Source organism: Grammomys surdaster, unplaced genomic scaffold, assembly GCF_004785775.1.
Source record: "Grammomys surdaster isolate TR1022 unplaced genomic scaffold, NIH_TR_1.0 554, whole genome shotgun sequence".
Taxonomy (NCBI): Eukaryota; Metazoa; Chordata; class Mammalia; order Rodentia; family Muridae; genus Grammomys; species Grammomys surdaster.
This window is the reverse complement of record NW_021604973.1, coordinates 628493-640894: the sequence shown is the minus strand read 5'-3', so window position 1 is coordinate 640894 and position 12402 is coordinate 628493. Positions and strand designations below refer to the sequence as shown.

Sequence of the window (12402 nt, the reverse complement as noted above, 5' to 3'; positions counted from 1 at the left end):
GCCTAACCAGAAGTAATATGCATAGGAGGGTGGTGGCAAGATTTTGGGAGTGTTAGCCATAGATGAACAGAAGTCTTGGTCAGAACTGTCAAATAGACTTGATGAATTGTATTTTGGCTTGTATATGCTCTGCCCAGGGAGTGGCACTATTAGAAGGTATGGCTCTGTTGGAGTAGGTGTGGCCTTGTTGGAGTAGGTGTGTCACTGTGGGTGTGAGCTTTAAGACCCTCATCCTAGCTGCCTGGAAGTCAGTTTACCACTAACAGCCTTCAGATGAAGATGTAGAACTCTCAGCTCCTCCTGCACCATGCCTGCCTAGATGCTGCCATACTCCCACCTTGATGATAATGGACTGAACCTCTGAACATGTAAGCCTGCCCCAATTAAATGTTGTCTTTTATAAGACTTGCCTTGGTCATGGTGTCTGTTCACAGCAGTAAAACCCTAACTAAAGATAGATTTTATTCCTCAACAAGGTTATTATGATCATTGAGTGGTCCCAACATTCCTACTTTAAAATAGGCAGACCTGGTACCCACCCAAAAGCCTGTACTAATTTGCCTTCTCATTTTGCCTCCAATTGGTAAGGAAATAGGTGCTTGTCAGGATACTCACTGATCCAGGAGACAATTCTGTTTCAGAATAGATTAAGAAACTATTGGTCCAGTTTATACATCAACCGCCTTGAAGTGGTCAATGTGACTCAGCATCCTGAGGGTCATAACTGCAAAACTGCAAGTCTCGATACTTTTTAAGGTCAGAGGAATACACTTATTATGTATTTTTCCTCCTTTCTTACTTTTGACAATTTCTTACCTATATACCATATATTGTGATCATAACCACCTCCATCACCCTCTCATGCCTCCTTCCCATACCTGTTCATCTCCTCTTTCTTCCTAGCTGGTCTCTTCCTACCCTTGTGTCCTATTGCTCCTCTGTGTAGATCTTGTGCAGGCAGCGCCAGCTGCAGTGTGTTCCTGACTTCCTTAACCACAGCACATCCTGAAGATAGGTTTCAGAGCACTCTTCTTCATCTTTAGTCTCCTATGATCTTACTGACTTCTTCTTCTTCTTCTACAATGCTCCCTGCCTGGATTTGGGGCCTTGAAAGACTAATAACTCAGCTCCTGGCAAGGGATGAGGAAAGTCTGTGAGGAAATCACTAACCAAGGAAATAGCCACAGTGGTTGATGGATGGCTGTTTGTGACAAAGGGTGTGAACACATCCTGTCACCTGGGAAATATTCACAAATGATTTTATCAGTGGAGGGTGCTGAGCCACCAATTTCCCTCATGTGAAACCGGTCTCTCTGAACCAGGTACATGAGCTGCACTGGTTTCTCCGACTCCAAAAAATATGTCTTACTCAAGAGAGCATCATCTCACTTATAATTTCAAGCCCAGAGAATTAATAGGCATTCACTTGCTTCATCAAGTCTTGCTCAAGAGCTCCCAGAGGTCGATACTCTAGCTCTCTCCATGGCTATGCCCAATATGCAGATATGTGGGGGGAGAGAGAGATGGCACTCAGGATGTCCCTGTGGCAGTGGAAGTGGCAGTGAAAGAAAGCCACAGGTCACATAAATGGGGGCTGAGTGTTGTTCCAGGTGTCTGTCTCTGCTCACGTGCTTGAAACTTGCTACTAATTGCAGGTTGATCTCGATCCTTAACATCTAACACTAGCTGAGAGGAGATGCTAATCTGAGACTATTTTTATAGACTTGACCAGCCTGAAAATCTGAACTCTGAAATGCCCCAACTTCAAAAACTTTTCGGGTGTTGCTATGACGACCCAACAATTTCAATCTGAAGCATTTGGGATTTCAGTTGAGGGACACTCAACATATATCAGTTAAAGTGGAAGTACTTCCCACTATCAAGACTCAGACCAGCTGCAATAATCTGCCTGTTGTCTCAGGCTCAGGAGTATGAAGCATTAGACCTGCAAATTCAAATCCAGTCTAGGCTACAAAGTAAGATCCTGTCTCAACACACACACACACACACACACACACACACAGAGAGAGAGAGAGAGAGAGAGACAGAGAGAGAGACAGAGAGAGAGAGAGAGAGAGAGAGAGAGAGAGAAACTTAAAGGTAAAGGTACTCAAATGGAGAAGAGGCTTTGAAGATGAGGATGCTCGAAAATGACCCACAGGCTATGAGTTATTAAGACCCAAGTCCCACTAAGGCCACTGGCCTCTGCCTCACTCTCTGCTCTCTACTCTCTTAGCAACATGACTGCTAGCCAGAGAAAAGAGCACTAGGTAATGTCCTAGAAGGAAAGTGTCCTATGCCTTATTTGCTAGCTTCTGGTTCAGCCACTCACCTTTTTCTTCTTCTTCAAAATCACTTTGACACCATCCACAGAAACCATGATGCTGACTTTCTTCTTCTTGATGTTCTTGGCTTTAAACTCATACTGCAAAGAGAGAACAGAAGAATGGATTCAGCTTAGGCCAGCCCATACAGCCTGCCTCCAGCCTGACAACAAGGGCTATGGAGCTGTGCAGTCGGTGGCATAACAAGCATCTTTGGGGAAGTATGAGCACATGAATAACTACAGGGAACCCTGAAGTTAGAACAGGGGCCTGAGTAGTCATCAGTTCTCTGACTTGGTCATCACCTAGGACCAAAGCGATAGACCTAAAACATCCATAAAAGGACCTAAGCCAGTCCAATGAGATACAAATAACAGCCTACTTTGAAAGTCTCCTCTATACACCAAAACTTTCCCTCAATAATCCATCCTGTCATTTAATGACTGTCAGGCAAGTACTTCTTGTGTCTAACCAAATGCTGCTGACACATAACATTCCATCCCCTGTGAAGATTAGGGGCCTTCACACCAGGGCATTTTACACAAGGAAAAAAAAAAAACCAACCAACCAACCAAACCAAAAAACAACCTGAAAATTCTAAATTATTCTCTTTGAGTTCCATCCCCAAATTCCTTTCCCTGTGGGTCACTCTCTAAACCTTCCCACAGTCTCATCAGTCTGAAGACTGTCAAGCTGGAAGGTGTTGGGAGGTGGGGGGCAGACCAATGATATTCATACAGCTCAAGCTGCCTCACACCTCCATGTTTCCCTCACATTTGAAGTCCTGGACAGGCTGTTCCAACCACCAGTGTGCATTGCTACAGAACACTCACTCAGCCTACCCTTCAACTCTTTCCATTACGTTTCTCTAATCACAGCCATCTTTTATGTTTGTACAGATGTTTCTTTCTGGTTGGTCTAATTCATCATCTTCCTTAATGAACCTCATTCTGAGTACTCCTCCAGTTTAGGTTAAACCATTTGAGATGCTTGATGCCTATAATTCCAGCACTCAAGAGGCTGGGGGTGGGGGGAGTTGCCGTGAGTTTGAAGCCAGCCTGGTGTACACACTGAGCTCCAGGCTCACCTGGGCTACAGAATGAGACCTTGTCTCAAAAAAAAAAAAAAAAACAAAAAAAAAAAAAAAAACAAGAACATATACAAACACTTCCATTTGGTCTCCATCTTAGTATTACATAAAAACAATTTCCATAAGAAGTTCTCAATCAAACATGTATGATACAGACTAAAGTAATCAGTAACCTCAGACTTAGAGCCAAGACCTCCTACTATGCCACCATCCTGGCTAAAGGCACCTAGTTCCTCCATGAGCTCCTGAAAGTCATAGATTCCAACATTGAGTATGTTGATAGGAATCTAAATCATATGTCCCACTGGAAGGATGACATAACCCACATTGAAAACCTTACCAGAATCAGACAGAGCCTTCCTTCCACACCCTCTAGCACTCAGATCTCAAGGGATTCCAGGATAGAGATGTGGCTCAGTTGGAATAGTGCTTGCCTGTCATGCAGGAGGTGTGCTGGTACATACCTCTAATTTCAGCACTTGGGAGCTGGAGGCAGGGGGAACAGAAGCCAAAGGTCTTTCTATGTTAGAGAACAAGTTGAAGCCAGACAGGGGTTCTAAAGCCACTGGCCAAGCAAACCTGGTGACCTGAGTTCCATCCCTGGTACTCACATAAAAATGGAAGGAGAGAACCAATACCAAGAAGTTGTCCTCTGACCTCCTTGTGCATGTAAACACACAAATAATGAATGCAAGTAAACAAACACTTTCCTATTGTTTATAGTCTGTCCCTTCCACTCAACTTTTGGTAATCATTCTGTCCTGAATACAGTGCTGATATCTCTTAGCTACCTGCTTCTTACAAACAAGGTCATATATCATTCTTTTTATTATCAGCACACCATATGGATCATGGCTAACTAATCTCTAGGTGTCAACACCATATATCTCTTAGTCTGTTGGCCCCACCCACCAAGCCCCAATCAACCCTGCCCAACTGCTTCTTCTCATGGGGGCATGGAAGGAGGGCAAATCCTGGTAGCAATGCCACTGGATTGAGCAAAAATCTACTTCAGCCAGAATCAATGCTGATGGAGAACGAAAGGAAAGAAGAGGGTAAATGTGTATGAAAGGATGGGATAGAGTCCGGCTTGGAACTAGATCTCAGTTTCAAAACACAGTGCCCTCTGGCTCCGCAGCACGAGTCCCCATGGTGGGTAGGACTGGATCTGCTTAGCAGACACCTGGGGAAGGACTCCAATTCCGTTTCTCTCTGGACTGCAGCATTCTGCCCAGCTGCAGATTGGGTGAACTAATATGACCTTGAGTACGAAAACAGCCATGGCAATTCATAATACAGCTGACTTTGGCCTTATGCCGACCAGGAGTGGTGAAGCAGCCACAGTTCCCGACCACGCCTGCATTTACCTCCGCTTACTTGAACTTGAATAAACACACCTTCCAGCTGCACCCCTTTCTGAACGAGTCCTGAAAGTTAAGCCTGTTCCTGAAGCCACTCTCATGCTAAAGAGGCCAATAAACTCGGGCAGAAGCTAGGGGCATAAGAGTTAGAAAGACCCAGGGAAGGGTAACACATGGCCCACATAGGTCAGTCTCAACTGTTATTTTGTTTTTGGCTTCCTCTAGGATGTCACTTTTCACATTCTCTTACATATTTGCTTTTTTCTCCTTTATAACAACAAAGCTAAAGCAGAAATATCAAGTACTTCTGCCAAGTACTATGTAATTTCCTCTACCTTCAATTTTATTAAATTTGGGTGTGTCTGTATGGGTGTGGGTGCCCATATGTATGCATACGTGTGAAGACCACCAATCAACTTCAAGTTTCGTTGCTCGGGAGAGAGCTGCCTTGTGTTTTTGAGAGAAGGCCTCCCAGTTGGCCTGGAACTTGCTGATCTGGCTGGCTGGCCAGTGAAGCCCAGAGATCTGCATGGCTCTATCTCTTAAGTGCTGGGATTACAAGCACATGCCACCATACCTGACTCTTTTACATGGGTTTTGAGGATCAAACTCAAGTTCCCATGGTTTCAAGGTCAAGCACATTGAGCAGCTCCCCACTTACAGCCCCAATTTTAGATAATTAATTGCCTGCTAACCCAAACACAGGTGTCTCCTATTTCAAGAAGACTCTTGCAGTTGGCTACATCTCTTTCCTATTTGATCCACTTCTCTGATAGATTAACTCTCTCTGGAACCAACATAATCCATCATGAGTGCCTAGAAAGAGGTGCCTGGCTAGCTCCTTGCTGTGTTTCTGATTCTTACTTATATTTTTACAGTTTGAGTTTTGATGTTTGGGTTCTTCCATCTTCAAAACAAAATATGCTAACTCTGGTGGCCCGTGCCTTTAATCTCAGCACTCAGGAGGCAGGAGCAGGCAGATCCCCAGGAGTTCTAAATCATCCTGGTCTACATAAAGAGTTCCAGGCCATTCAGGGTTACATAATGAGACCATATCGCAAAGACAAACAAAACCAAGCCAAAGCAGAACAACAACAACAACAACAAAAGCCAACAAACAAAACAAGACAAACCACAAAATATGTATGGGCCTGAGATGACTCAGTGGAAAGGGCGCCTGCCATCAACCTAGTAACCTGAGTTTAATTTCCAGCCCCCACACAGTCAAAGGAAAAAAACTCTACTGCAAGTTATCCTCTGACCTCCCTATGTGTTCTGTGGCATCTGCAAGCACACAAGTGTGCACATGATCACTCATACATGCACATACACACAGATACATAAATGTAAAACAACAACAACAGCAAGGTCACAAGATGGAACTAAACTTCATTACAGTTGGAAAGCACTCTCTGCCTTAAACACCGTGCACACAGTCCCACACACAGGGCTCTTACGTGTCTGTGGGCACAATGACTTCACAAAAAAGTGAGCCCCGGTTTTCTCCCAGAACTGTGACATTGGTAACACAGGTGCTTCCTCTAACAGCTGGCAGAATGTTCTGGAGTGCTCCAAAATGCAAAAAGGATGAGAAGCAGGACGTAGACTCCAGGTCCCACCACAGCTGTCAGCTGCTGGCAAGGACTCTGAGCTTTGTCACACTCTGAGCTTTGTCACACTCTGCATTATCCCAACTGCCTCCTGATGTCCCAACCACTTTCTACCTGCAGACTTAGAATGAAGCTGCACCTCTACTGGGAACCCAGGACATGAAAGCCAAATGCTTAAATATTTATCATTATGCCATTTCTTTACAGGGCAAACACACTTCACGTAGACAGGCATGCTTTCATGCTCCTTAGTGGGGAAGCGAATGGATCTGGAGAGGAGAGGAGGATAACAGACTGACCAAGGAAGAGAGAGGAAAGGGGATCTCCGAAATAAGTCCTCTTTTTCACCAGACACTGCTGCTCTGAAGTAAGTGCAGCCTGGGCAGGCTGGCTTGGAAGAAGCATCTGTGTTCCTTGGGACAGGAATCCAATGTGCTCAGGAGTTGCCAGGGGCTAAAGAACAAACACAGTTGCTGGTGCCACCAGCTGTGGTTCCAGCCAGCATCAGAGTACATGCCAACAGGCCCAGCCCTCCACCCACTGTGGCCAGACTGTTTTGATACATTCACTCTGCTGGCCACATTAAACCCCTAGGACCAAACATTTGAGGGAACCAAAGAATACAAAATCCTGGACCACTAACCACACATCACTGGAATGTCCAAGGGAAAGAGTCCGAGGTTCATAAACAGACTTGGGATCTTGTATTGGAAGAAAGATCCCAGAACTTAGTGTGCCATGTCAGTCAAGGAGTCCCAGGAGGGAGAGGCTGGCTGGAGGACATCAAAAGGAGTCAAGAGGAAGCCCTCAAGTGACAGGAACAAGAACACTGGCTAGAAGCCACAGCTGTCTCTGGACCCGAAGCCTGGCTCCTGGGTACCTATTGATTCCTAAACCTGCCTCTTCAAACCACGTATCTTGGTCTCAGTCCAGGAAGCCGAGAAAGGACAGGTAGTTCAAGAAGCAGGTCAGCAGCAGGACAAGTGAAGCAGCTGAGATTGACAGCCACTGAAAGAACAACCCAACACTGGAAAGAGAGGTCACAGAGGGACTTCAGAGCCAGGGACAGGGTTAAGGCTACTAGACACTCCACACACAGTCATCAGTGGACATTTACAGAAATGTACTGCTCCCCGACGAATCTGTGGATGATAATACTGATTTTTTTTTAAAAAATCAATATTTATTTACTTTATGCATATGAGTTCACCATAGTTCTCTTCATACACACCAGAAGAGGGCATCAGATCCCATTACAGATGGTTGTGAGCCACCATGTGGTTGCTGGGAATTGAACTCAGGACCTCTGGAAGAGCTGTCAGTGCTCCTAACCACGGAACCATCTCTCCAGCCCCCAATACTGATTTTTATTAACATGAAATTTTTTCACTTCTTGGGTCACCTTGATAACAAATACTTTGGTCCTTCTCTTTCCTACAGATGTAAGCCATGGGCTGCTGAGGAGTCAAGTGTTCATGGGTGACTTCACCAAGAAGAATGGAATCAGTTAGCAAAGGCAAATGGTAACTGGCTTGCTGGGCAAGCTCTGGGTTTGCTTTCTTTCTAGAGCAGCTTGTGGCTTTGCTTTCTGTAAATGACCAAAGGATGCCTCTCTACGTCCAACTTTACTTGTGTGTGTGTGTGTGTGTGTTCTCTGCTTTAATGTTCTCTGCTTTAATTTTTATTGGACAAGGGGGTGGGGGTGGGGTGATACAAGACAGGGTTTCTTTGTATAATAGCCCTGGCTGTCCTGGAACTCACTCTGTAGACCAGGCTGGCCTCAACTCACAGAGATCCTCCTGCCTCTGTCTCCTCACTGTTAGGATTAAAAGTGTGTGCCACCATGCCAGGCTTCCATCTTATTTTTTGAGACAGAACCTGGAGCTCACTGCTTCAGTGAGACTAGCTAGCCAGCAAATCCCAGAGATCTTCCTGGCTCTACCTCCCCAGCCAGTACTGCAATTACAGATGTGAACTGACATGCTTTCTCTTTCTTTTCTCTTTTATCTGAGTGCTTAAGATCTGAACCCAGATCCTTAGGCTTGTACAGCTAGCACTTTACCTACTGAGCATCTCCCCAGATCCAAGCATGGAAATTATGCTGATGAATTCTGGCAATGCTATAGTTTTGGTTTCCTGAATATGAGCACATCTCACAAACTGTGACTATCTCTGAAGAGATGCCTATAACATAAAGGGTTTTCATGAAAGTAATCTGTATTTATTAACAGTTTAATAACATGCATAGTGATATTAAAAAAAGCCAAGTGCAGCCATGTTCATAACACTATCATTTACAATAGTCAAAAGTTGGAGGCAACCTGTGTTGGTGGATGGATGAATGAATATTCCAAATGTTATCCATGTAGACAGCAGAATACTATTCAGTCTTAAAGGGAAGGCAGTTGTGCTAAGTGAAATAAGCTAGTTACAAAAGCACAAGCATTTTGGGAGTCCACTCTTATGAGATGCCCAGGATTAACAAGTTTTTAGACATAGATGGTAGTGGGGTTGATTCCTAGAACTGAGATGAGGAAAAGCTAGTATATTAGGGGTTCAGCTTCAGAGAGTTTTGATAATTTGGAAGTTTGGGGGAAACAAAATCACAGCTGTGCCTGCACAATGCCCGCCTGCATGCTACTATGCTCCTGCCTTGATGATAATAGACTGAACCTCTGAACCTGTAAGTCAGCCCCAATTAAATGTCCTTATGAGAGTTGACTTGGTCATGGTGTCTTTTCACAGTAGTAAAACCCTAAGACAATCCTCATGCCTAGAATGCTCTTCCTGAGCCATCTGATGAGCAAACCCTCTTCATTCCAGAAGGACCTGCTCAGGCTTTGATACGGGACAAACTTTTTCATGCTGGTGCCCTTTATCACAACTCCCACAGAGCTGCTCCACCAACTCAGTTATTACTGCTAATGCAAGCCTCTATTCACCACCCAATGTAGGTTGTTTGCTTAGTGATTTCTAGCAAAGGTCACACCTTCCTTGAGAGCAAGAAACATGATTTACATATATTTTTATGCAAGAACACAGCACCAGGCCCCAGCAGGGTGATACACAAAGGTCAAACAAGTGAGCAGACACAATGAACAGTAGTTATTCACATAAGAAAAGAGGGCACTGTATACAAAGGTTAAATAAGCTCTCTGGAAGTTAACAGACAGCACAGACACTCAACTATGCAATGCGGACTTTTGTGAGCACCAACCTAGCTGGGCTGTAATTACAACATCTGGAGGTTGTAGTAGGAGGATGGTGAGTTAAAGATCAGCCTGGGCTACAGAGAAAGTTCCAGCCCAGCCAGGGATGCACAGTCTGACTGAAAAAGTAACCAACCAACAAATGAAACAAGGAGGACCTGATCGTTGTCTAGAGTACCCAGCTTCTCTTGGGCCCAGCTCCTGTACATATGAAATGAGAACCTGAGAGACAGAAGCCAAGGAGCCACAGTACTGACACTGTTGTGCAGCTTGGTGGTCTGTGGGGTTTGATTATAAGAAATCTTAGAACCACGAATGAGACGGAGACTGAAGTAGATGCTAGATCTGCTCTGTGGACAGTCTATGGGGATTTTTTTGGGAAGCTGGAAAGAATAATTGATTTTTTTTTTCCTTATCAGCTTCAATTCTGGCACAACTTACTTTAGCCACAGGCAGAGCTATTCCCTAGGCTTGAACTTTGGGCTCAGTCCCTACAAGGCTTCCTTCCGTATTACGTTTGAGAGATTGAGCAGTTTTGATGTAACAAGAGTTTTCAGCAGTCTAATAAAAAGTTACAACTTTTCATTATTTTAAGCGAAGAAAACTAGATATAAATAATAATTTCTGTAATCTTCAAAATCCTTAAAAGGGTATTTAACAGAGAGGTTGTCTTTAAAAGGATATTCTTCATTTTCATGGCCTATAGAATTACAGACCAGCTCTGTAAACCAAGGAGCTCTAGAGTCAAGCTCTAAACTATACACTGCAAATAAACAAGACACCCAACAAGAACAAACAGTAGGAAAGACCTAATCTCAGGGATGCACATTCAGGGAATCCAGCATAGACAGCAATGTTGCTTCTCTCTTGTTTCTAATGTGAATGGTGGTAAAACAGCAGGACTCGGTCATGTCTAAAAGACACGTTGTTTTTTCTCTGTAAGTATATCTGACTGAGGTTACATATTGGGTGAACACAAATAAAGTTAATTTCATGTTAGAGCTTCAAGTGACGAAGGCTGCCGGATGCAGACCGTTCTACTATTTGGTTGAACACGGTTGAACTGTTCCTCCATGTCTGGCCAGTTGACCAGGTAGAGGCAGTGAACTGATCCAATACTCTGCTGTTACCTTCCCAGTTCCCAAGTCAAAGGCTGAAAAAGAGACTTGCCATTTCTAAAGGCCCCTGGGCTAGCACCAACTGCAACTTCAGCCCCACTATTTGCACAGAACCCATGATTTTGGCTGAATACAAACCCTTCTGATTGCCAGGGGTTGTGGCTTACAACTACAATCCCAGTATTTGGTGGATTGAGGGAGGAGGATCACAAGTTCAAGGCTGCCTTAGGTAACACATCAAGTTTATTCAGGCTTGAACTTCATAGTAAGACCTAGTCTGAAAAACACAAGGACCAAGAAGCAGGGTGTATACAGGGGTATACAGCTGTAATCGAGCATTTGGGAAGCAGAGGCAGGAGGATTGCTCCAAGTTGTAGTCTAAAGGCTAGAGTTGTAGATCAGTGGAAGAACACTACGTGTAAGACACTGGTTCAATCCTCAGCAGAGAGAATAAAAAGTAAAGAAAAGAAAAAAAGAGAATAAAACTGAAAACATATAAAACCTGTTGCTATTGGGAACTACAGTCTAGCCCTCTGATGTCAGACAAGAGGACTTGTGTACTCCAGTCAAAGGATTCACTGCACTACCACTCCACCATCATTGACACCCAGACACTCTGCAATGACTCCTAGAGACCTCATTCCAGCCATGACAGGTCCGGGAGACCTTTAGATGATCCTTCTCATAGACATCTCCAATGATCACTTACAACCTGTCCACAGGTGTCTTCAATTGGTCCAGAAAGATCACCTCCCTTTGCCTGTGACATCAAGTGTGCTCATATGACTAGATCTGTAAGCAAACCTCTCACTTTTACCACTACAAGGTGAGCAACATGCTCCCTACTGTGAGGGTCTGATTTGCCTCAACCCCATGGTAGAGACCCAGCTGGTCATGGACTGAAATTGTTAAGACCCTGAGCCAAAATAACCCTTTCCTCCTTTAAGATGTTTCTGTCAGAGACTTTTAGCATAGTGATGAGAAACTCATATACCTAAGCCAAAGCAAAACAAAAATGACAAACAAACAAACAAACAAACAAACAAACAAAAAACCTGCTGCCTTGGAAGAAATCAACGTATATGGGTCATATCTATGCTACTTTTTAATATATATATATTACTGTAACAGCTAGGACACAAATTCTTAAAGAAGGACCATTGTGGTTTGCCATCATCCATTTTCTAAACGGAAAGCTACTAAAATCATAACTGGTAGGTGACTGGTCCTGTGCATGATCTCATTCATGTGTGTGTGCACACATGTTTCAAACCTTTAGTATGTTTATAAGACCTCGTTTTAAAAGTTTTTAGAGGAAACCTATGTTTGAAACACTTCAATTCACAAATGTTGACCAAGGTTTTCCTCATACAGATAAAGAAAGCTGGTACCCAAGGCCGATAAAAGACTTCTTTCCAGGTCCCTCTGCAGAAGACCCAAGCCTGGAACTCACATCTCTTGATTCTTAGCTTTGTGATTTCTAAGGTGCCTGACATCTGTCTTTTTCATTGGCTCCATATCATTCCTCAAGGAAATAAAATTGTTCACTAACATCTCCATTCATTCAGTGTATGTTTAATGAGCTCTTTGGTGTATATGAAACCCTATCTTAAAACAGGAAGCAAAAAGAGAAAGAGGACTTCATTGGAAATTATGGGACTAATGACATTTCTATGCTCCTAGGTGGGAA

General features: G+C 43.9%; 1 protein-coding gene across 2 annotated transcripts in view; it reads right to left on the bottom strand.

Moving 5' to 3' along the window:
• The window catches only part of LOC114633209 (carboxyl-terminal PDZ ligand of neuronal nitric oxide synthase protein-like), a 280780-nt gene that overhangs the window by 86937 nt on the left and 181441 nt on the right, over positions 1–12402 (bottom strand). For both annotated transcript variants that reach the window (XM_028781825.1, XM_028781826.1), the window contains exon 3: positions 2333–2425. In XM_028781825.1, coding sequence (XP_028637658.1) covers positions 2333–2425 — 93 coding nt within the window. The remainder of the gene's footprint in view (positions 1–2332; positions 2426–12402) is intronic.